Below are 26,290 nucleotides of genomic sequence, written 5' to 3' on the forward strand. Positions count from 1 at the left end.
TATATATGTGTATATATATATATATATATTTCTAATCCCTTCAACTACTGATAAAAGTTTCATAAGTTACAATTATTGTTTTTCCATGTAGGAATGTTAATAGTTCAACTTTGATAAGTTCCTTATGATTTCTTTTCCCCGTTTACCTTTTCATGCTTCTTGTATCTGAATGTCAAATTTTCTATTCAACTCTGGTTTTTTCATCAAGAACGCTTGAAAGTCCTCTATTCCACTGAATGACCATATTTTCCCTTGAAACATGATACTCATTTTTGCTGGGTAGGTGACTCTTGGTTTTAATCCCAACTCCTTTGACCTCCGGAATATCACATTCCAAGCCCTTCGATCCCTCAGTGTAGAAGCTGCCAGATCGTGGGTTATCCTGATTGTGTTTCCACAATATTCAAATTGTTTCTTCCTGGCTGCTTGTAATATTCTCTCTTTAATCTGGGAATTCCGGAACCTGGCTATAATATTCCTAGGAGTTTTCTTTTTGGGATCTTTTTTCAGGAGGTGAATGGTGGATTCTTTCACCCTCTATTTTGCCCTCTGGTACTAAAACATCAGGGCATTTTTCTTTGAGAACTTCCTGGAGGATGATTTCTAGGTTGTTACTTTGATCATGGCTTTTAGTTAGTCCAATAATTTTTAAATGATCTCTCCTTTATCTATTTTCCAGGTCAGTGGTTTTTCCCATGAGATATTTCACATTGCCTTCTATTCTTCCATTTATTTGGATCTGTTTAACAGCATCTTGATTTCTCATAAAGTCATTAGCTTCCATTTGCTCCAATCTAATTCTGAAGCAATGATTCTCCTCATTGAGCTTTTGAGATTCTTTTTCCATCTGGCAAATTCGGCTTTTTAAGGCATTCTTCTCCTCATTGCCTTTTTGAGCCTCTTTTGCCATTTGAGTTAGTCTATTTTTTAAGGTATTATTTTCTTCAGTCAGGCTGTTGACTCTCATTTCATAAATCTTGCATTGTTCTCATTTCTCTTCCCAATTTTTCCTCCACTTCTCTTATCTGCTTCTTAAGGTCCTTTATGGCCTGTAACCAGCTTGTATTTTCCTTGGAAGCTTTTGGTGCAGTAGTTCTAACTTCACTGTCTTCCTCCTGTTTCATGCTTTGCTCCTTTTTGTCCCCCAAATAGGAGTGTAATGTTGGAATCTTCTGTCTGCTTTGTTTCCTTTGCCTGGTCATGTTGCCCCTCAGTCACTTGACCCCTGGGCTTTTAGCCACAGTAGGACTCTGCCACCAGACAGGGGAGCTTTTATCCCAAACGTTGGGGTTTTCTCAGCTGCTGGAGATATTAGATGGGTGACCTCTCTGAGGTCTCCACATGCTCTGGCAAGCTGGACACAAACCCCAGGACCTCCACCCTAGACTGCAATCCAGATCCAAGCAGGTTAAATCAAGAGCGATTACCCCTCAGACTGGTGCTTGGTCCCCCTACACTCTGCAGGCCAGGAGCTGAAGCTGCCAGGTGGTGCTGGCTGGCTGTGCTGTCTCAGCAGCTTCTCGCCCCAGGGGTAAAAGCCAATGCACTGCCACTTACTGAGTCCCAAAGTCCAGAATGCATTACTTACTGAGTCCCAAAGTCCAGAATGCATTGACCTCTCACTTTGTCCTTTGTATCTTTGTGTTGATAAATCTGGAAACAGCCACAGCTGCTTCTGACCTGGAGTTCCTCGGGCTGATGGCTGGTCAGGCCTGCCCTGGGGCTAAAGCCTCTGCGTGGGGCTGGGCTCTGCTTCCAGAGCGCTGCACTGGATGATTCCTGCTGACCTGCTGGGCTGTCCTCAGCAAGAGGTTAGCTTCTCTGTGTCATTTTGTGGGTTCTGCAGCTCCAAAGTTTGTTTAGAGTCCCCTTTTTACATGGATTGGGGAAGGTGGAAGCCAGAGCCGTGGGGAGGTCCTGCTTCTATTCCGCCCCATGTGACAACTTTTAAGGATGAAAATATCAATATCTAGTGGTTATATAGTGCTTTAAGTTTTACAAAGTGCTTTACAAATATCTCTTTATCTTCCCAACATTCCATGGAGGTTGGTGCTATTATTATCCTCATTTTACAGATGAGGAAACTGAGGCAGGCACAGGCAGACTAGCCTACCTAGGGTTACATGGTTTGCTGGTGTTTGAGGGCAGATTTTTTTTGAGGCAGTCAGGGTTAAGTGACTTGCCCAGGATCACACAGCTAGTAAGCCTCTGAGGCACGATTTGAGCTCAAGTCCTCTAGGGCTGGTGCTCTGTACATGATACCATCTAGCTGCCCCTGCGGGTAGATTTGAGCTCTTGTTTTCCTGACTCCAAGTTCAGTAGTTTGTCCATGTGATTCCTTAGCTGACTTTATTTCTTATATTTGTTTCAAAATTTCCCTTGCAAACCCTTTCTACTTTATATAAGCAATGTTTCTGTAGCCTAAGATATCTCAGACCAGCACTGATGACTTCCATCTATAATTCAAGCCCCCAAATGTTCTGAGAATAAATTATTTTGGGAAAAGATGTTCTAATATAAGCTAGGCCTCCTTACTTGTTCCCTTTTCTAGCTAGATCACAAAGGATTTTAAAAGATAATTGTGGTGTATTGAGAAGTGTGCTGAACTGGGAGTCAGAGGATGACAGTTGAAAACCTAGCTTGGTCCTTACTGCCTGGATAACCTTGGACAAAAGATGAAACCTCTAAAATGAAGGGTTTGGACTAGTTAAATCTTGAGGTCTTCTTTTAGCTCTAAACCTATGAGTCTATGAACTGCTTTATCTTCCTACTATAGGTTAGTCTTGGACCTGCCTCACCTTGGTGACTACTTTTTTTCTTAGCACACATTTAACAGGTACTAGGCATACAAAGCTGAAAATCGAATAATCCTTGCCTTTAAGGAGTTCATAGTGTCCTTGGAAAACACAGCATGTACACAGATAAATAGGTGATAGCTGTGGCCCAGGTCCATCTCACTCCCAGAGCTCCAGCTCTGGATTCAGGAAGACCAAGTTTAGTCCTGGGGAACTTGTCCTTGAAAGGGCAAGGGGTGGCATCAGGTTTTTCTCACTATCTTCTGCTTTCCTTCAAGATTCACTTAAATCCCCTCCTCTCCAGTAATGCCAGCACCTTCCTTCTGCACTTAACTCTCATTTATGCTGTATATTTCTTCTATGTTGAACTTATGTGAATGTTGTTGCCCACATTAGATTGTGAGTTCCTTGAAGGTAGAAACTGAAGTCCCAATACTGAGTGCAGCACTTAACACATAGTAAGTATTTAATAAATGCTTGTTCTCTAACTGTGACTGCAGCTGTGCTCATTGTAATCCCACCCTAGATATCCAGGAGGTTGAGGGAATTTCTAAAATAGAAGGTTCTAGGTATGGTTCATGTTTAGCTTCCCCTCTAAAGGGATTAATGTAATTCATTCCAGACTAGTACTCAATGCACAATCTAGTAAATTAGCTAGATTTCACTTTTGTTTGAAGTGACTGAAGATATGCAGTATTTCTTTCAGGGAAGATTCTTTTTCTCCTTCTACAATTTTTGCAGAGACTTTGGGGAAAATCATTCAGTATTAAATCATGGCTATTTTTCTTAGATTTATCTTTTCTTTTAAAATCAATTCTGTTTCATCTTCTCTTCCTCTGAGACGAAGTCCTGGTTACACTCATAGGCCCATTAGGAAATAATATATGAAGTTTCAATAGTGAAAGAAAAAGAAATCTTTTATTATTCTTCCTGAACATTAATAGCAATGTTGGCTAGGGTTGTTGTTTTTTTTTTAAATGAATATGTAATGTCCCTTTCCTTCTCATGTACTTATCTGGGGACAGTTCACTGTGGGCCCTTTCTTTGGTTCAGTAGAGGAATATCTGTCACATGGAACTGTTAAGGCTTGGGAGGATATTTTGGGGGGGGGTGTGGGGGTTTCTTCACAGGTATGGAAGGAAGGAATGTTTTATGTTGAGACTAGAGAGAATAAAGGTGGCAAAACCTGACCCTCCTACCAAGGAAATCAGTCCCCAGAGTTAAAAATATACCTCAACATTTTGGATAGATTTTCTCATGAGGGTAGGTCTGTCTACTGGAGGCACGCTCTTTTTCCTCCCAAGTATTTCTAGTTTCTGTCTTCTCATAAACTTTCCACAGAGGGTCTGCCCAGGGCTCCCAGTCTTAATTTTTGGGGAGTGTGTGTGGGATAGATGCCTAATGAGAGAAAAAATATATCTTCATACAAAATTTATAAAACTTCTCAAACAATTGGATTTCTAGAAAGCATTCTTTTATTTGAATCCAGAACAGATAGCCTATTAAAATTTCAGCTCTCCCATTTCTGTCAGTGTGCATTTCTGGAGGCTAAGTCCTACATTAGATTTTTCTTGTCCATTTTGATGAGATGTTAGATTAACCATGATTCATGAGTAACAATTCTTGCATAGCCAGAATTTCTACACTAGATTTGAAGAACATTTTACTGTCAAGTTGACTATTTTTAAAGCATTTTTAGAACCTGGCTCAAAATATCCTTATAGTAGAGAGAGTTTTTATCCACATAAGGGCCTTTAGTGAGTTTGCTCTTAAGTTCAGCATTGTAACTTCAAAAGGATAATAAAATTAATCCCTGTTTTCTTTTCCTTTTTAGCTTCTTAGATAAGCTGTCCAGTGGGAAGGGCTTACACTTTCAGCCTTCAGTCCTAGATTTTGGAGTACAGTAAGTATCTGATTTCTTTTTATCCCCCTTTATGTATTTTGATCTTAACCTCTCCCCCATCAGGTTGTTTTTTTTTTTAGTCTTAATAATATATTGTGTTTGTTGTCTTTTATCACATTATCCTTTGTGTGTATGCACACACACATGTGTATATATATAAGCTTTATACACGTGTATGTATATGTGGGTATACATATATATGTATAGTTACATTATATCCAGTGTAGCATAGGATATAGATAGATATAAAAAATGGACAAAATTTGCGTCATGCTTTCAGGTTTGCATGGGACTTTATACACATTATTTATTTGATCTTCATAATAACCCTATAAGAAAAAGACTACAGGTATTATTATTCCCATTTTGCAGGTGAGAAAACTGAGGCTTATAAGGTTCTATGTGACCTGTCTGCTCAGGGTCATACATCTAGTAAGTTTCTGAGATGGGACTCAAACCCAGGTCTCCCTGGATCTCCTGAGTCTTAGCCCAGTAATCTTCCCTTTAAGGAAAAGGAGAAAGACAAATGATATGGGAGGAGGGAAAAATAATATTTAATGGTATCAAATATTTGAAGGGTCATAACTAGTGCCTTTAAATTGCACCTGGGATCTGGCCTTTTATGTCTCTTGAAATTGAATTATTTCATTGGAAATGTCAACAACAGATAACTTAAGGACTGTAAAATGTTCAGCATACATATTTCATTTGTTGCTGCCATTTCCCCTTCCAAAATATCTTTATTCGGCCTTTACTATGCTCTGTGCCAGGGACTAGGGATAGAAAGATGACAAACATGACCCCTTTCCTTCAAGGAGTTTATACTATCAGAAGCAAAAGAGGTCTTGGGTACCCCATTTACTGAATGCGTGATCTTGAATGAGTTACTTAACCTTGTCTTTGTCTCATCGTCCCTCTAATGGGGGAGATCTGCCCACCTCTCATGGCATTATTACAAAGAGACTGTAAAGTACTGGCTATGAGTGAGTTGCTATTGTTGTTCACTCCTCTGGGACTCATGGACCAAAGAATCGCTGAGCTTTCCTTGCTGTACCTTGGGGACAGTACATGTAAGTTTGGTGGGTTTTGCTTACTAATATATTGAGGTGGTATACTGTAAAGAGTGCTGAATTTGAAGTCAGAGGATCATGGCCAATCCTCTTGGTCCTTAGTTTCCTCATCTGTAAAATGGGAAATTGGATAGATGTGCCTCTGTGGTCCCTTTGTAGGAGATTGAAGATTGTAGGAAGATCTGAAACTTATGCTCTTGGAGAGTGCTTGGAGAGTTCAGTGAGATTAAGTGATTCATTCTTATTTTGGATTACCCCCCAGTTTCTGAAACCTTCTTTTCTATTCACATGCAGCCAGATGAAGTCGGAAAAAAGCCATAAAACCATGTTGAATGGGTTTACTACAAATTTTGTGTTAAATATATTCTCAACTGGGCTCTCATTGTAGCAAGGCAGTCCCTTTATACCTTCCTAAATCAGTTCACCACACAGTGAATATTCCAGACCTTTTCATCCTTCTCCAAACCTCCCATGGCACACCTCCCCACTATTCTCTCAGCCTCACACTTGCCTTAAAAAATTGAACTCTCATTCATTGAGAGTCCCCTCTTCTCTGCTTATCTCACATCACTCAGATGTATTCCCCCACAGTATCCTCCTTTACCTCTGGTAAAGAGAGTCCTTCACCTTATTAGGGCAAATTGCTTTAGATGGTTCTTGATCTCATCCCATTTTCTCTCACAGATTGCTCCTGCTATCATTCCTCTGTATCTCCTTTATTCTCTCCCTTTCTATAGGCTGCTTCCCTGACATTTAAAAGCCCTTCATAGTCTGATAAATTCCTACCTTTCCAGTTTTCTTAGGCTTTACTTCCCTCTACATAGTCTGTCATTCAGGCACACTGGCCTTAAACATGACACTGTCTTCCCAGTCTGTACCTTGTCAATGGCTCTCATGCCTGGAATACTCTCCCCTTACTTGCTTTTTGGCTTTCTTTTAAATTGCTCAAATCCCATCTTCTAAAGGGGACTTTTGTTGGTATCTCCTCCCCTCCCCTGCCCGGGCCAAAATTATGTCCCATTTATACTGTATAAACCTTGTATGTGTGTAGCACATAGTAAGTACTTTAAAACTCTCACCCTCTAGGAAAACAAAATGAGACTATAAGTGAAAAAATCATAGTTTATGTAGTTTTTAATGTAAATGTAACCATGTCATAAATCTAGTTATTATAGATGAATGAATTACTGGTTGCATAACCTGATGGTTTTGAAATAAAGGTTAATTCAGCTTTTGTGGTGAATAACTTAGTTTTAAATTTGATTTACCTTAATAGTAATGCTTTTCTGTCTTTAAAGCGACTTCATATTTGTATTCATATTTGTTATCTTATTTGGTCCTGTTAAGTAGGCAGACTAAATATTTTATCTCCTCTTCCTCCTTTTTTTTTAATAGCTGGAGAAATTCAGGCCCATATAGCTGTCTAAGATCACATGGGCAATAAAACTGGGTCTAGAGTCTCTGCCAGTGGGCCCCCCTCTGACATCACTTCCATTATATCACAGTGTCTTATTGGTGATATTATTAGAAGAAGAAATTTATTTGAATTTTTTACTCAAAAAATTTATCCATGGTATCTGCATAGCTATGCATTCCAAATTATAAATGTTGAGATGAGTGAGGTTTTAATGCCTATTTAAGAAATTGAAGGATCAGAAGTCCTAGAATCAGAGGGAATGCAAGGATGCCTTCCTTGACTGCTTTGCTGTCTGGTTTCTGTTTTTGATACTGTCGTTTACTCTGTGTGTGACCTTGGGCAAAATCCCTTTCCCCTTTCATAGCTTAGCTTCCCTATATATCAAGCAAGGATAATATTGTTTAATCCCACTTGACTCCAGAGGGTTATTGTAAGGGTTGCCTTATAGGCAGACAGCTTTGAATTAGAGGGTGCTAATTATCCTGAGAAGAGGGTGGTTTGATAAGGTATAAAATTCTGAGATTTGCCTTTCAAAGAGAGAACTTCCCTTTTGATTGTCCGTTAGACCCTGGGGAACCTGGCAGTTGTCTATGGTAAAGGAAATTTAAGATCTTCATAACACTTTAAAAATAGCAGAGTGATAACTACTCCAAAGTCCTGGCCAACATTCCCAACTGTTAGATTTATTGCTTCAGTATGAGCTTCTACTGAGGGTAGGATGGCTGTGGGCTCTGATTCTCCCCAGTGCCCTTGGTTGTTGTGCCCTGGGGAGATATTTTACACATGTGGGTGAAGTGTTACATGAAACCAAGGCTGTTCTCCTAGTCATGTTGGTAGGATATGAAGCATTTACATGTAAGCATTAACGACTTAACTAACTGATTCCTTTTTCTTGGAAATTAAAAACCAGGAAAGACATTGCTATTTAATTTAGTGAGATGGTAAGACATTAGGCCACTGCAATAGCCTTTCTTTGATTACAACAGTCTTTGCTTGTTATACTCAGAAAATTTATTTCCTTGTGATAATAAGAACACTTTAAAAAAAAGTTTTCTCCCTGGATAGTAGGCCCCTAGACCTAGTACCTCTGAGATTTTTGTTAAGTTCAGACAGTAGTTATGCTTCCTAACCTTTGCTAAGAAGTATTGCTCATTCAAGCCTTTTCCACTAGAATTATTGAAATTGTATTTATGACTTCAGTGACATTTCTGGTATGCACCTGTGTTGTCTATGAGAATATTATTCGACTGAAATCTAGGATAGCACATAATAAGTGTTTTATAACTGTTGATTGAATTGAAATGAAGCCAGGGCTGCTGTTGATTGAAGTATGCACTTGGTGTTAGAGTCGAGAGTAACCAATAAGCAGTGAGGTATTTAAGGAGTAGCTTGTTCTTCCAGATTTGACTTCTCCTCCCCTGCCTCAGAGGAGTGAAGATTGGAGGCAGACAGTAGGATAAAAAGTGACTGTAGTAATTATAGTCATTGTAAAGCAGAGTATTATGATGCAGTGTTGTATGTTTTCATTTTTTACCAGAGCAGTCTTTGTAGCATCAATTAAGTAGTTTCTTTTGCCAGAACTACCAAGAAATAATATCCCTCCTGTGAGTTGAAAGACCACTACTTCCAGAAGAGTGGAACGTTCAGCAAATAGCCTTTAGACTTAATGCCTAGGAAACAAAGCCTAAGGGAATTGGGTTTTCATGTGAGCAAGCAAACTTTCTCTTATCTAAACATGATTTATTTTCATTTGTATTATGTACACGAGTTGGAGAAATTTCTAATGCCTAATGTGTGTTTTACTTAAAAGTTTGATGGTCCAATCAGAGTCATGTAGCACAAACCCCATTGGGGTTGAGATTGTCAAGTAAAGTCTGTGAGCACCTTGATTTGGGGAATTCACATCCTAGGTAAAAATTCCAGCCCTGCCTCATCTTCTTATCCCATGTGTCTCTTACGTAGGTCTTTTGATAAATCTTCCAATGAGAGTCAGCTCAACACACTGGAAGCCTTAGTCTGTTTTGTTTCTAAAATATTGCCTACCAGCACAGAATATGAACTACCCTCCTGGTTCTCACATGAGTAGGATCAGATTCCTTATCATAAATGTCCTTAACGATAGCTTTATTTTTTTTGCAGCCTGTGTCTAGCCATCCCGTTTTTCCCTTGTCCTTTGGTTTGGATTAAGGTTTATAAAAGGAAATGCTATTTCTTACTGTTGTAGTTGATATATTTTGATGGAACCGGGACTTGTTGCATTCTTTGAAAGAAGGTAATGAAACTTGATCTCTTATGAAAATATAAGTCTACACACATATACATATATAATTTTTTTTCTCATTTTCCCCCTTAGGTTATTGGGACTTCCCACAGCTAAAATACTATATGCTCATAATCCTAGTAGGGATAAAGAAGTTGTAGTGAATTCAGTGTTTACAGCTTCTAGACATTTTCATGTGTCTCCTGTTCATTGCAGGGTGAGTGTTGATGTACTCTTGGAAACTATGTGGTGGAAGTATGCCAAGGTTTCATGCTTTCTTTGGCCCAAAGTTTTCATTTTCTGCTTGGTCTCCCCTTTCCCTGTTAACCCTGGTCTTTTTTCTCTGCTTTGGTGTTTTTTTGGTGTAATTTGCTTTGGTGTTTATTTTTTCCAGAAGGTTTTTTTTCTTTATTTTGGGGTGGGTCTTTTGATATCAGCATGTAAAGGAGAAAAAGTTTAGACTTCACACCAGATATTTGGGTGTACACATATCAAAAGATTTTTGTTTACTATTACTGAAATCTCATATTGTGAACTTTTAGTTTAGCACAGATTCTGAAATATTCAGTAATTAGAAAAAGTTTGAAGCCTTTTTTTCCTCTCTCCAAAATACAGTGAAAAATTATTTTTAAAACGGTGATAAGTCTAGCTGGCCTAAGCACTTACTCACAGAGTGCCAGACCTAGAGTCCGAATCCACCCTCAGATACTAGCTGTCTCACCCTGGGAAAGTCACTTAAACCTGTTTGCCTCAGTTTCCTCATCTTTCAAATGAACTGGAGAAGAAAATGGCAAACCACTGAAATATCTCTGCCAGGAAAGCCCCAGATGGATCACAAAGACTTGGACTTGATTGAAAAACTTCATTGATGTTTTTAATTTGAATGGTATTTAAATTCTATTTACAGTTCCCAACTAGTTATATGGTTTTATTTTTCCATGCTTGCTTATATTCACCTTCAGTTTTGAACTTGGGTCTTGGAACTTGGCTTAGGGGAATGGCGGGAGAGAGACCATTTTATCATCTTGACACATCCAGTAATGACATTTCACTTACGTGACTAAGGCATTTGAGTGCTCATATATGATTCTCCTCTGCATTTATGTAAAGATGAAAACCTTGGTTAAGGGCAGAGATTATTAACTGGGGACCTTGAACTTTTTTTTAAACTTTTTTTTTATATTTGGTAATGATTTGTTTCCTTTGAAATCTTATGCATTTTATTTTGTACATTAAAAAATAAGATTCTGAGGAAGGGTCCGCTGATTTCACGAGACTGCCCAATGGGATCTTTGACACAGAAAAGATTAAGAATTCCTGGTGTCTAGGAAAAACTTTGAAATATTTGAATGTGGAGTTTGAGAGGAAAGATATTAAAAAACCAAAGCAAATCATAAGTGGCTCGTGTAGGGACAGAGACTCTATAATCCCAAATGAAAGTTAAAGGATTTGGATTCTCTGTTGCCAGTAAACCGTTTGGTATGTTCTTTTTTAAAGTGCCCTCAGACTTAGGGATTCTCTTCTGTTGTAGAAAGGGTCATCATCTTTTCTGTTTGTAGGTTTAAGTAGCACACAAGTTGTCTAAGCGAAGAGATTATAGAGATACTTTAATTATTGGTTTTGAGCAGGTAGAATTAATGTATACCTGTCTTTCAGGTGATTCCAGCAATGGGACAAACCTCCTTCAGAATAATTTTTTTACCAACTGAAGAAGGAAGCATTGAAAGTTCTTTATTTATAAATACATCCTCTTTTGGAGTTATTTCCTACCAGGTGAAGTAACTTTTTTCCTCCTCTCCTTTTCTAGTAAATCCGTTTGATCTTAGTTTTGTTATAGGTTTATGAACAAAGACCCTGTAAAAAGAAAAAAATTCTAAGCAGCTTTGGAAATGTGGGCAGTGTGCTCTGAGACCCCCTGATTCAAAAGATCCATAGCCCTTTAGTTACTTTAGTGTTACTCAGTTTAAACCCCTTTTCAGGCCCCACATGGACACAGATCACTGATTTGTTGTGTGCTATAACTCTCACATATGCTATAGCATGGTGTCATAGTGGTCTCTTGATTTTGACAGATATTGGAGTAGGGGAAAAACTCTCTGGAATATTCAGTTTTTATATTGTAAAATGTAAAAGGCATTCTTTTATAAAGCAGACTTGAGAAGTCAGTAATTTTATCATTCTCCTTCCCATGTGGACTCTTTGGGGATGTGTGAATTTCTTTTTGGTCTTTGAGATGAACAAAAATAATAAATTCATCAAGTAAGTCATAGTTTTAACTAAATCCAGTCAGTTTGAGGGCAGCAGTCTTTGACATGCCAGAGTAAAAAAGGCAAAATTAAAATAATAAATGCTTGTTAAAATGTTCTGGGTAAAGCGGATCCTTTCCAGAGGTTTGGAGCCAAATGACTTTTTTTGAATACAATGTTATTTATTTTTTCTCAATTACATGTAAAAACAATTTTTGATGTTCATTTTTATAATTTCTGGATTTCAAATTGTCCTCCTCTTCTCCCCCCTCCTTGAGAAGGTAAGCACTTTGATATAGATTATATATGTGCAGTCATTTAAAATATATTTCCATATTAGCCATGATGCAAAAAAGAACACAGACACCCCCCCCAAACCCCAAGAAAAATAAAAGTGAAAAATAGCATGCTTTGATCTGCATTCAGACACCATAAATTCTTTCTCTGGAGGTGGTTAGCATTTTTCATTATAAGTCCTTCAGAATTGTCTTGGATCATTGTATTACTGAGAATAGCTACGTCATTCATAGTTGATCATGTTACTGTCACTACGTACAATGAATGATCTTCTGGTTCCATGAAACATTTTTATAAGACATTTTCTCTGCCCTCATTTAGTTTACACTCTACACGGTACAAAAAGATTAAGCTTGTTGGGCTGTGGTTTCTGGGGAAGATGGCCTTTAGAAGCATGTGATCCTTCACTGATGAAGATCCTTGAAACTTAGTATCAGGAATATAAACTTCATCCGGGATGGTAAAGTGACATTTGATGATCTGTTTATAATGGTATAATTTGTCATTTATCTCCAGGTCTTTGGAACTGGAACTCCACGATTCTCCACTGAAGGGTCTACAAAACAGTTACCAAAGGCTCATTTACTCCTTCCCCATGTCCAGAGTATCCAGATTTCACAAACACAGGTAAATTTTTGAGTGGAAAAATTGTTTGGAGCCCAAGAAGGAACAACCTCACCTGCCTTTTGTATTCCTTAAGTAAAGATGGTTACTGGGGATTCCCATTCTTATCTAGAGCCTTGCTGGGAGTAGAATATGGTCTTCACATTGGGTCACTAGGCCATCACACAGAGTTGGCTTTGAAATTTTAAGGAGGGGCAGCTAGGTGGCGCAATGAATAGAGCACCTGCCCTTGAGTCAGGAGGACCTGAGTTCAAATCCGACCTCAAACACTTAATTAGCTGTGTGACCTTGGGCAAGTCATTTAACCCCAATTGCCTTGCCTCCCCCCCCGTCCAAAAAAAAAAAATTGGAATCTAAATCTTAAGGAGTAAGAGGAGGAGGTTATTCATATTCTCTCCTGGTTATAAGCACCTTAGGAGTTGTAGCAGAGTTAAGGAAACATAGCTCCATGATGTACAATAAGGAACTATTATCCAAAAGTGTACAGTAGATTCAAAGACGTTGTAGCTAAGTTCAGGAAATATATAGTTCCATAATGAACTATTAATGGGGATTTAGACATGTTAGCAATTCATTCCTAAAATGTGAGAGCAGTGCTATGAGCAGCATATGACTATGCTGTTGAATCATATAACACTTTAATATCACTCTGGGTGAATGCTATGACCAAACACAAGATGATAGTGTGGCATTTGTTTCTTAGGCACGCACTTTTTGAACATTTGGGTTAGTTGTGAGCATTGTTCTTATTTGCTTTGAGAGTAGGATGGGGTCTATTTCTGCCAAACTCTTAATTTTTACATCTTTGTTCAAAAGGAAAAGGCTTGCTGGTTTAGGGGGGTGGGAGGGATATTTTAAGAAATGAATGTAATGTTAAAAAAGACAATTAAAAATAAATACAATCTTATTAAAAAGTGTATGTTTGTATATGGTTTTTGCTTAGGACAGACTGTCTCTTACCTCCGTGCATCTTTTGGTCTGCTTTCTAGAATTAGTCCACTATACCTCTCTAAAATGTGCTTTTAAGGTTATTAACTTTAAAGTTGATGTATGGTGACCATGTCTCTTTCTTATGAGACATATGTCATTATCACTGTTACATTTTTTGAGTTGTCTATTTTTCCTCAAAATAGTCTCATTCTTTTTCTTTTTGATAGTCCTTTTTGTCACTTATTAACTTCCAGGAAAAGTGGATGATGCATAGTAAATAATTTTCTTGGCTTTTCATGGGGTAAAACTTACTACACCATGGGAGGCTTTCTTTGCCCCTACTTCTGTCTTGGATCTTTCTTTTTGTGTACCTTCCCAGTCACCCACTTTAAGATCATTGAAGTTAGGAATTCTCATTTATTTCATCTTTGTATTTCTAGCTTTTTTTTGTGATGCCTCACAATTGCTTGATGTTTGTTTAGTATAGTAACTCTTGCTTGCACCTCCAATACCACTGAGATCCACAGGCATTTTGAGCTTTCTGACAAGCTTTATTCCTCCTTTGCTTGCTTGTACTTTGAGAAGTGAGAGGGTAAATTTTTTTACTTATTTTTTTCCATGTTTAATTAAGTGAGTACAACTATATTAAAGTTTAAATCCAAAATAAAAATTAATGAAATAGACTATGCCATTTGTCATATCACAAATGCTGCAAAAATGATGACTGTCATAGAAAATATTTACACAAATAGAAGGAAAGGAAATAAGCATTTGTTAAGTGCCTGCAAGGGGCAACTAGGTGGTGTAGTAGATAGAGTGCTGGGTCTGGAGTCAGGAAGACCTGAGTTCAAATTTGGCCTTTAGACACATACTAATTGTGTGACTGTGGGCAAGTCATTTAGCCCTATTTGCCTCAGCTTAGACTCAGATGAGTTGTGTGCCATGTAGATGTCTTACATTCATTGATTTTGGAAATGGATGGTTATGTTGATGAGGCCAAATCCCTCTCTTCTTTTTTAGTGTCATTTTTGGATCAGATTTATTGGGTGAACAGATCACCTCATCTGAGTGACTGTTGGTTGAGATGTAGAAGTAACATTATTTTATAGAACATCATATGGGGTGTGGATGTTGGTGTGTTAGCTTATAGACAGTGAAGCAATTAAATGACTGAGAAGGGGGGCAGCTAGGTGGTTCAGTGGATAGAGCACCAACTGTGGATTCAGGAGGACCTGGGTTCAAATCTGGCCTCTGATACTAGCTGTGTGACCCTGGGAAAGTCACTTAACCCCAATTGCCTCAAAAAAAAAAGGTGACAGAGGAAGATAGACTCAAAGGAAATAGGAATTTATCACTGTGGGAGATAGTCATGTGACAGAAAGAGTAGTGACTGGATCACCAAACTGGAAACTCAGATCCTGTCTTGGTTGCTTCCTGTCTCTGTGGCTTCCTGGGTCTTGACTTTCTTGTGTGAAATAGAGTTTAAACTAGGTGACCTGAGGAGGTAAGGATGGTAGAAAGAGCTTTGAAGTCAGCATCTGGATTCAAATTCTACCTCTACTGTGAGCAAGAGAGCAGCTCACTTCACCCTGGGTCTTGGTTTCCTCACCTTTAAAATGAAGGGGTCAGATTGGATGGCATCTCCAGTCCCTTCCAGGTAACCCAGGTCTCGCTATACTTCTATGCCTATGCATCTCATTTCAGTAACCTTTATTATGTGAACTCTTTTTTTTTTGCCTTTTTTGGAGGGCAGTTGGGGTTAAGTAACTTACCCAAGGTTACAACGGCTAGTTTTTTTGTGTGGGTGTTAAGTGTCTGAGGCCGGAACAGAACTCAGGTCCTCCTGATTCCGGGGCCAGTGCTTTACTCACTGCGCCACCTAGCCGTCCTATATTATGTGAACTCTTAAAATTTCCCCCTACATCACTCATTTGTATTCTATTTGAAATAGAGACAACTTGGCACAATAGATACTGTGCTGGGCTTGGAGTCAGAAAGATTGGATGTAAATCCTGCCTTTGACATTTCCTAGTCGGGAGACACTAGGCAAGTCACTTACCATCCTTGTGCTTCTGACAGTCACATCCCTAGGGCCTGTCATCTAAATTATGGCTAGGCCACCGTCAAGTATTCACTTTGAAACTTCATTCTATACAGTCATAAAATCACAGAATAGGAAGGGACCTCGGAGGTCACCTTGTTCCTGAGAAGTAGTCACCCATTTTCTATTTGGATGATTTCCAGTGAGTATAAACTCAGTATCTCCTGAGACAGCAGGTCTAGACAGCTCTGGTGGGAAATTATTTCTTAATGCTGTGACTAAACCTGTATCCCTTGACACATTTATTCATCATTGCTAGACCCTTAGGGGACAAGGAGAACAGGCATAATCCCTCCTCTTGTCCATGATCATTTTGAAATACTTGTTGGGTCTTCGCTTATGTCAATGTATAGTTATTATTCATTATTGTGTTTAAGTGAAATAATAATGCCCCCAATCATTTGAAGTCACTGCCATTTGTTTTTACTATGTTTTATAAGCTTGAAAGATGTTACTCTTCTGAGTTATACTGGTTTTAATTCCTTTTATAGGGTCTTCCTTTTCAGACTCTCACAAGGCGTTTACCCCTCCTTAAACACCTATTAAAAGCTGCTGCCTCTTTTTTGGAGCCTTCTCTGATTGATGGGATGCAAAGGGAATCTGTTACTCTCTTGCACCAACTATCCCACCTTCTCACCTCTTAGCAATAAAACTGTGAAAACTAAATTTCAAAATTGGTTCACTGCTCAGTTGTTTTTACATTATTGTGCAACTCACTACATCCTCATATATATATATGTATATATATATATATATATATATATATATCCACACTGACACATATACTTTAAACCTAAATTTCAGTGTATACTGTAGGTGTCTAGATCAGTTGTGATTTGTTTGTTGTAAGAAAAGTTTAGACTTGGAGCTGAGTGGCCTAAATTATAGGTTAGAGCTCCCAAGTTGGCTGTTTGATATTTTGGTATATCATCTAGCTTCTTCTCCAGACTTCAATTGCTTCAAATGTCAAATGTGGGTGATGATACTTCTCTTGCATACCTTGACATGAAGACTGATAAGAAATTGTATGATTGATGAAGAACAGTGCTACAGCTTGGTTTTTTCCCACTTTCATCTGTAATAAAGCCTTTTGCCCAGGTTCTAGAGAATTCAAAGAATACTCCCTCTGTATATTGTAGATGTCTTAGGGTGACCGGAAGGAATGTGAAGGGCCATTCAGTCCAACTCATTTTAGAGATGAGGTTAAGTGTCTTGCTCAAAGTAACACAGATAATAAATGTTAGAGGTGGGCTTTGAACACAGGTCAAGAGGCAGTGACCTTTCCACAGTATGATTCTGCCTCACTAGGATCCAGTACAGCCATTCACATTTGCCATAGCTTCTCTAGAGCGGCAAAAGCTCTTTTCTCCCAATAATCCGGTGATGTAAGTTGTTATCCTTATTTTGCACACAGTAATACCAAAGCTCAAAGTCACTATAGCAGAGCTAGGACTAAGTAAGACTCGGGTCCAGTTCAATTCAAAGACTTTTTCTAATTTACTACAAAATATCATCTGGCTGATGTTAGTAACATCCTTTTGCCAGTTACTTATTGCACATAATGGTATAGGAGATTTAGATCTTAAGCATTAGTTGACTGAGATTAGCAGGATAATGAGCCAATATCATAAAATGAGATAATATATGTAAAGTGCTTTGCACACCTTGAAGTGGTATGTAAATGTTAGCAATGACTATATCAGACTTTATATGTATATAGTTGTTAGGCATAGAGGCTTATATAGGTACATAAAATGGTACTGCATAACTTTTTTGAGGGGAAGAGAATAATGGAGACCTTGAGTTCAGGGTTGTTGGGTTTTTTTAAGTTCTAGGTTCAGAAAAATAAATATTTTATTAAGTGTCTATGAATGTGCCAGGTACTAGTGGAGGGGAGGTAACGGAGGGGAGCAACCATCTCTGTCTTTTCATCCTTAAAATTTTGCGGGTCTTCCTCCCTAATCTCCATAGGAACTTCCGAACCATCATAGTATAGAGCACTCTTAGATCTCTTGATACTTTGTGGATACCAGAACAGGACATGGTCTGTCCTGTTGTTTTGCCCCATATTGCTGCATAATTGGTTTACTCACATCCTTTTCTAGTCACATAATTGATTATCTTTTATCCTAGTTCTCATACAATTCCTCATCAGTAATGTGTTTTCAGACTGCTCACATCCACAATGACCCCTCACCATTGCTACCTGAGTCTCTGCTTTAGATTTTCTTATGAGATTGTGGCATAGCACATAACCATAGAGTGCAATTGGAAGAATATTGATGTGGGAGATGAGTGGGGACTTGACCTGTGATTTCACTGACAGCAGAACTCCCTCTTTCAGTGCAGGCCACCATCTTTTCTTCAAGTTACAATCTTATGGGAGTTGGCTAAAGCACTGAAAAGTTTCATGACTTCCCCAGGTTGACAGAATCATTAATATCGCAGGCAGTACTTCAACCTTCATCTTTCTGTCTGTGAGACGTACTTTCTCTCTGGTATACCATGCTGCCTCTTTTTATAGCTACATTTTTTGTTATTTCTCTAAGTGATAGAAAGGAAGTTTGGAGGTACTAGAACTCCCTCTTGTGGATACGTTCATTTTTTTTCACATTTTTCACTGAAATTTTTTCTTATGCCTTCTTAATATGTGGCATATAACTTTTAAATAAATCATTAAAATCATAAAAAAATTTTCTTGCTACTTTCAGTATTTTACATTAATGAAAAGTACTAAAGAATAACTATACCAGAAAAAAAATAATCACGTACAAAACATTCTAGGCTTTTAGTCACTGTGGAGGTGATATAGTCATAATAGATTGCTTCCTTATATGTAGGAAATCTGTTTCTTTAAATATTCCCTGCATATTTTAATGTAACATGTTGGAACTGGAATATATATATGTACACACGTGTGTATGTATGCATGTGTATATAGATGGAGAGAGAAAGAATGTATGTATGTAGGTAGGTAATTTAGAAAAGAAAGAATTTTATTTACTGGTTCTGTGATTTCATTGGTATAGATATACCAGTGACACAGAAATCAATTGGTAAACATTTATTAAGCATCTACTATATTTCAGACACTGTGCTAAGCATGGGGATAAAAAAAAAGTGACAAAAGATGGTCTCTGCCATCAAGGGGCTCTAATGGAATAGATCTGTGTCTGATAACTAGATAACAATAGCCATTTGTGCCTTTTGGGATGGTTGGGGAGTTATAAGGCAGAGAAGACAGGTCCACCCAATGTGTTGGCCTGAGCTTGTTTTACTTTGCCTGGGTACCACTGTGACACAGATTGTTAATCAGTTAACCTTGTGTATCATACCTCCTTTTCTGGTTGTATATCTCTTTGATTACTCCTTTTACATGACTCCCAATATCCGATTTTTCATTGGAAAATTGATGAAGCCTAATCTTGGGCATCATGTGAAACTGTTTGCATAATTTTGTTTGGTGGGTGACTTAAATACATTTTATTAAGGTAACAATCTTGAAAAAATAAACTTAGAAACATTCTTGTAAGCTGTTTATTTTCCCATTAAAATTTTTTAAATTGGAAACACAGGATCTAGATGACCTGGTTTTGATGTATTAGATGATAGCTGACAAACTTTTCCTTTTGGGAACTGCCTATGCCTTTGGCTTCTATGTTTTCTCTGATGGTAGCTTGCCTAATACTTCTCACAGGTATTTAGGATGAGAGTAGCAAATTCTTCTCAGGTGGTAGGTACATCAAGTAAAGGCTATTGGTTATTGTCATTTTTTTCTTAATTCTCCTCTTGATATATGTGAGGGCCAGGCGACAATATTCTAATCTAGTACTGGAATATCTCTGCATTTCAGTAGAGCTGTGATTTTGTTCAGTTCTCACTGTACCCTTCTCCCTGGTACAGGTTTTTGTTCATTTCTGTAAATGCTTCCATTGAATTTCTGCTCAAGCCACTAGAGGACTCCTCTGGTTCTTTTCAGGATGGGCTTTCCTTTCGATTTATAATCTCTTGATCTCCCTAAGTAACTGATCTGCTTCCTTTTATGAGATCTTTTGTACTAATTCTCTTAAAGTCATCTTTGACAGTATGGTACAGTCTCTTATACCCAACATTCATCTTTCCTATGCCCCTTCATGTCCCCTGCAATTGTGAATCTAACCAGATTGTGGTTTTCCATGACTTTGTGCCATTGACATGTCTGGTTGAATTAGCGTTTTTAAAAAATGGGTGTTTGTAGCAGTGAGCAGCTTAGAATCATTACAGATGCACTGTGCAATTTTGTAAATGTGATCTAGCCCTTATGACATATTAAAAAGAGGAGGCAAAAAAGTCTTGGAACCTTTACATTGCCACAAATATGTTTTAGGGGTATTTGCAAAAGGAGTTTAAGATTTGTAAAGTCTCTATCCTAATATAACTGGGCACTGCAGACTGAGTTTTACAAAGTCTTCCTTTTAAAATGATTTTTTGTCTTCTTACTCTTCCAGGCAGAAAGCACTAATACTAGTCTCTTGCAAGTTCATCTAGAATGCAGTTTACATAATAAAGTTTGTCAGCAACTCAAGGTAAATTTTTTTTTAAGAACATGTATATTTTAGAACTACAAATCTGTATTTTTGTGATTTTTTGTTTGTTTGGGGGGAATATTTTGAAATCACTAGATTTATGTACTCTGGAAGGCTTGATGAATTTCTCTTCCCTTTTCCCCCCACCCATCCTCAGAGTTGCTATCTAGAATCAGATGACACCTTGCTGCTACAAATGAGCATCATTTTAACCACGGAAACCTCCCCTGAAGAGTATGAGGAGAGTAGACAAGATTTATTAGATAATCTCTCCATTGTTTATGTAGCTATAGACAAAACTGAGACCTCAGGTAAGGTGAATCCCTTGAAGCTTGCATTATAATATAGCTTGGTGGGTATAGAAGCATTTATTGTGTGAAAGTGTTCTCTTGGGGATAGTTATCCTAAGGCAAAAGCTGAAAGTCCTTTGCTTTACTCTAATTGTAAAAAAATGTAAACATGTTTAATTTAGCTAAGTGAGGCAGTATTACAGTTTTTTTGGTGGGGGGGGATGAAAAAAATAAAAGGCATTCCATTCCCCACCAGAGCTGACCTGATAGTCATGGATCTTCTGACATCTATTTCATTTGTTTTTGTTCACTGTGAATGGAAACTCTCTTGACCTTGTTATTAGAAGAATGGCATGCTGCACTTGGAAGAGGGTGTGGGTTTGACCCTTGCCTCTTGGACACTTATTAGCCTTGTGAAAATGGGAAAGTCCCTAAATCTTTTTTTGGTCATGGAAAATGGGCACAATAAGTCTTGGGATACCTATGTCAGTGGGTGGTTGTGAGGATCAAGTGAGAATGCATATAAAGAATTTCCTGAACTTTAAATTGCTATGTAAATACATATTAATATTGTTACTCTAAATTCTCATTGAATTACTAGATTATAGTAAATTAGAGCCAGAAGTTCCTGGAAACCTGTGAGTAGTGTAGTCTGTGAAGCTTAACCCTGGAAAATTTGAGCCCTGCCTAACAGTATTAACTTAACCTCCCATTAAAATTTATGGGCTTCAACTTTCTGGGCACTTTAATGGGATAAACACCGTTTTTCATTCATAAACTCCATTATGAAGAAATACCTATTTTTGGTTGATTAATTTAATCAGAAATCTGTATTTTACATTATTTTGGAAAAAGGAAATCAGAAAACAATGAGAACCTACCATTTCTAGGGACAGGATTTAGTGACAGCATCAAATTTTTAGCCCTTAGAAGTAATTTGTAGTAGTGGTTCAATAAATAAATATTATTGTAATGACTGACATTTATTTTAGTGTTTTAAAGTTTGCAAAGTATTTGACATATAGTCTCAAGGTCCATTAGGTGACAAGCATTTATTCTTTGCCATGAATATTCAAGGTTAGCATTTAAAGGGAGGGGAGAAATCCACTATCTATCAAATTTTGACAAGTTAAGAGCTAAAAGCAAGCCAGCATTTTGTAGGCAGTCCTAGATTATTTATAATGCAGGATTTTTTCCTTTTCTTTTTTAAACCTGGGTCCTATGATTCCTTGGATAATTTTCATAGGGTCTGTGAACTTGTATGGGAAAAAGTAGCATCTTTATTTTCATTAACCTCTAATTGAAATTGAGTATTTCTTTGAATTATTTGGAAACATGATGATGAAAAGGGGTTTATAGGTATTACCAGACTCCCAAAGGGGGCTGTGACACAAAGGGGTTGAGAACCTAGTGTAGCGTCTCATATGGTACTGTGCCCAATTTTAATCAGTCAATATTTGGAAGACAGTTGCTTCCTAAAGGCAGGTGTAGTGGAAAGGACACTAGAACTGAAATCAAGAAAACCTTGAGCTCTAGTCCATCCATAGATACGTAGGAGATGTATGACCCTAGGGAAGTCATTTAATCTCCAACCACCATAGTTTCCTTTCCCAATAAAAGCACCAACCTGCCAGAGTGTTTGTGGGCATCAATTGAGATATTGTGTGTACGCATACATAGGGCGATGACGGACAAAACTGGTGGCTTATAGAACTTGAAGTCATAAATGAATGAACATCTCTTGAACTTAGGTGGATATATACACATGTCATTTGGTTCAATGTAGTTAATTTTCTACCAAGTCTCTTAATTCGTTTATGCTAACCAAAATATATATTTAAGTCCTACATCCTTAAGTAAAGCATAATAGGCACCTAATATATACTTGTTCTTTTCCTTTCTGTTTTCTTGCCCTAATAGTCACTGGCCACTATATCTTTTGATGATTGTTATTGAGGCTAATGCAGTTGGTCAGATTGACTGTCCTCCTGACTATAAATCTCCAATCTGCCATTTCTGTATTTACAGTTTTTAATTATTTTGGTAGCCTGTGGTAATTGTCTATTTTCTGTGTGTTTGGGGGAAAAAGTTATGGTAAGAAAAAAAATCTCAATTTTTATTTCAGTGAAGAAATCTTTATTACAACTTTGACAGAAATTATAAGATGTTATTTCAGTAAACTCTATAAAAAGATATAAAATTAGGAGAACGTTTTAATTCAGTTACTTTCATTGTTTTTGACAGATGATTCTGCAGTAAATATGTATGTATTACATTCAGGAAACAGCCTTCTATGGATACAGGTAATTTATGTGTTGACTTTCTCTTGTAACATCGTATTCTTATGTTATCTAGATATGTAAAAAATGTGGGGGTTTTTTGCATTTAAAAATGTACATTTAGCACAGTAATTTTTAGTTACATTTTTTTTTCCTAACCTTTCCAGGGAAGTTTAGATGGGTAGATTTTTTTCTGCACATAGTAAAAATATAGCATAGTTTCTCTTCTGTCTTGGATGGTTTTACTATGGATTTTGTCAGAAGTTATGAACTGTAACTATACAAACTCTCAAGGACCTTCCAGCCTACTTAACCTGTGGTTAAATTTTTTCCTCAGTCTATTTAAATTCATATATATCTATATCTCATAAATATCATAATAATTTAGAAAACAAAGATATATGACTTAAAGAAAATATATTTCTGTTTAACATAAATTAAAAGACTTGGTAGAAAATGAAGTACATTTTACTAAATTACAAGTGTATATATATGTATATATCCATCTAAGTTTATTGAGAGCGGTTTATCCATTTATTGCTGATAAGAGGAAAGTATAGTGAAATGATCCTGTACTTGACTTCTAATTCCAATTCATTTTGTTAGTCACCTTGTGATATTGGGCAGGTGTCAGTTTCCTTATCCTTAAAAATGTCATTAGTGCAATAAGTGCCATAATTAATAGACATTGATGGATTAATAATGACTGCCTTATAGGGTTTTGAGGACCAAATAAAATATATGTTAAAGCACTTTGTATAATGTGTTATATGCAAATAGAAAGCATTATTCTTATATTTATGCTTATGACTTAATGGAATTTGTGGGGGAGTGCCTAGATCTATGATTTCATTAGTATGTAGAACTTCCAATAAAAAAAAAAAACTCCTACCAATGCAGATCAACACCTGTTTTGTACATATCCTTAAAGAATTGGTTGGGCTTCTGTGAGGGTTACTTAACTTCATTAGGGTCATAAAAACCAATATGTAACAGGTGGCCCTTGACTCCAAGGGCAGCCCCTTTATCCACTAAACCATGCTGCCTCTCAGGCTTAAGGGATACCATTTAGGAAATTTATGATCAGAAAAGGAGGTGGAAGACAGGTAAGGTTGTGAGAGCAAAGAGATGGCAGCTGTGTGCCTAAGTGCCCCACTGGTACTCACAAATTATTCCAGTTTAGAGGAAGGCCCCCAGCATGTTAGCTCCTTTTCTCTTGAGTGGTGGGCATGTTAGGTTGTGGAAAGATACAGACAAGACTCACTCAGAATGAGACAGTGTGATCTGTACCAATAGATGGAAATAGTGTACACGTGGATGAGCATTTGAATCTGATGAAGGACTGAAGACTTAGGTTGGTGACAAGTAAAACTGATGATGATGAAAAAAATCTAATTTTCCTTTTTAATAAGTGCATTGTCAGAGATCCCCACAATTTATAATTGAGTCAAAAGAAACCTGGAGCATAGGAGAGATCAGTCTCCTTCATTTTTTGATTTTAGTCTGTTCTTCCTTATATCCTTTTGCTTGGGCATTCTTTTTAGAGTGACAATAAAATAGGGCTCTTTCCCATAATATCAGCAATTAATTATCTTATGGCAATGGCTCTGCTTTCATTTCTCATGTTGCTTCTTCATCTGTCTAGATAATTTGGGTCGCTCCGTAGCTATTACTTTCCCCGTCTGATCTTTCCTTCTGGGATCTGTGATTTCATACCTTCTTCTCCTCTAATCATTTTTGTTTTCCATCTCTGCATCCTTCATATTTTTCTGCCTCTTTTTTGAAAAATGTAGAGACAAAATAATATACTCAGTAGCCATCTTCCAGCAAACAGGTCAGTGATGTTTATCTTTTATTTCAGGATGTGCATCATTTCTCACAAAGAGATTCTTTATCTCTGCAATTTCAACCAGTCCTGCTACCCTCTTCTACAACCAATTTTACCAAAATTGCTTCTTTTATTTGTAAAGGTACAGTATTTGTACATGTTTGGCAGCTGTCTCCTGTTTACTTCTATTGTTGAAGCATATCCCTCATGAATGGTTATTATTAATGTTTCCTAAGAATACCGTAAATATGTAATGGACAAACCTTACTGTAATATCTTGAAACTCTGCCATGATGCTGTCTAGCTTGGTTACTCATTTGTAACATTGTTCCCATGAGACTAACTGTTCCCTGTTTTGTCATTTCACCTAAAGTTGCATTTTTGTGGGAACCAGTTAATGATGTTAGGCAGAGTATGCCTATGTAGATAATATAATGATAATTATTATTGTCTCTGTGGAGTGATTTATTCATAACTGCAGATTAGCTTAAGGTGGAAGATAATGAGTTTGAGTTCCATTGCGCAGGGATTAATAGTTCTTAGAGTTTGCATGAGGAAGGAATGCCAGTGCTATTTATTTCCTACTCTTCATGTGAAACTTTGTGTTGGAACTCTTAATGCAGCAATGATCAGGGGTTAAGAATAATAAGATTTCTAGGGTAATTTTTCCCATAAGAAAATTTTTTGAAATTCAATTTTACTTTGAGATTTGCATTCTTCTCTTCCCTCCCACCTTTGCCTCTTCTTTCATAGATAGGGCACTGAATGACAAAATAGCCAAAAGATGCCACCATACCAAAAAACTCTTAACCATTTGGATTTTATTTCTTTCCTATTCATCTGCTCCAGTGCCCTGCTATGCTATTATACTATGCTGTGTGCCCAGTTTAGCATCTTTTTTCCCCCCATCTTACTGTAGCTGGCAGGCCTAAGGACTTTTCCTCTATTAATTGAGAAAAACCAGGGCTTTGTCATGGAAAAAAGATGAAATGTGGAGCTTAATTCTTTCTCCAAGAAAATAAGCTAGAGGCATGAAAGGCTTGGCAGAGGAGACAACACAGGTAGTAGGCTGAGTTAGTAAAGAGGAAAAGCATAAGTGAAAACCAAGATATCTGTGCTTAACTCTGATTTTTCTTTTCATTTCCAAACAGCTCCATCATGTCTCAGTGAGACTGATTTTCATGGGGAAGGAAGAAACCTAAAAGGCTCGGCCACATTACAAGCATGTCTCTCTCGCCCTGTGGTTCAAGGGTAGGTTTAATCAATCAATTATTCAGGCATTTATGAAGCACCACCTTTGGTCCAAGTACTCTGCAGTGTACTGGGAATAGAAGGATACAAAGGAGGCAGCCCTTTCCTTGAAGGAGCTTATAAATCTTTTGACAGCAGGTTGTCTTAATTCTTAATTCTCTATTAGTCTTAACTCTTAAAAGGAAAATCCTTAGGGAAGTTTTAGATAACTATCTATTTTTATAGGTGAGATTTTCATCCTAGCCTCTCCTTGGGTAGAGCTGCTAAAATAATTTTTTTCCTCCCACTTTAAAGACAAAATAATTAATTGATCTGGCTCTTTCTGTCTCTTCCTGCTCTTTATTATGATTTTGTACAGCAATAACTGAGCCATAGGAGGATACCAAGAAGTGGAAGAGCAGATTATCTACAAACTGAATTATACAATGCCACAT

At 37.4% G+C, this 26,290-nt stretch overlaps 1 protein-coding gene across 4 annotated transcripts in view; it reads left to right on the plus strand.

The window, feature by feature from the left end:
- The window catches only part of TMEM131L (transmembrane 131 like), a 170,046-nt gene that overhangs the window by 80,143 nt on the left and 63,613 nt on the right, over positions 1-26,290 (plus strand). For all 4 annotated transcript variants that reach the window (XM_069105579.1, XM_069105580.1, XM_069105581.1 and 1 more), the window contains 9 exons: positions 4,630-4,698; positions 9,539-9,662; positions 11,102-11,218; positions 12,505-12,615; positions 20,131-20,208; positions 20,366-20,519; positions 22,743-22,801; positions 24,639-24,747; positions 25,757-25,856. In XM_069105579.1, coding sequence (XP_068961680.1) covers positions 4,630-4,698; positions 9,539-9,662; positions 11,102-11,218; positions 12,505-12,615; positions 20,131-20,208; positions 20,366-20,519; positions 22,743-22,801; positions 24,639-24,747; positions 25,757-25,856 — 921 coding nt within the window. The remainder of the gene's footprint in view (positions 1-4,629; positions 4,699-9,538; positions 9,663-11,101; positions 11,219-12,504; positions 12,616-20,130; positions 20,209-20,365; positions 20,520-22,742; positions 22,802-24,638; positions 24,748-25,756; positions 25,857-26,290) is intronic.

Source organism: Petaurus breviceps, unplaced genomic scaffold (genome assembly GCF_028583685.1).
Source record: "Petaurus breviceps papuanus isolate PSGF00001 unplaced genomic scaffold, PetGlider_PUasm1.0 76, whole genome shotgun sequence".
NCBI lineage: Eukaryota > Metazoa > Chordata > Mammalia > Diprotodontia > Petauridae > Petaurus > Petaurus breviceps.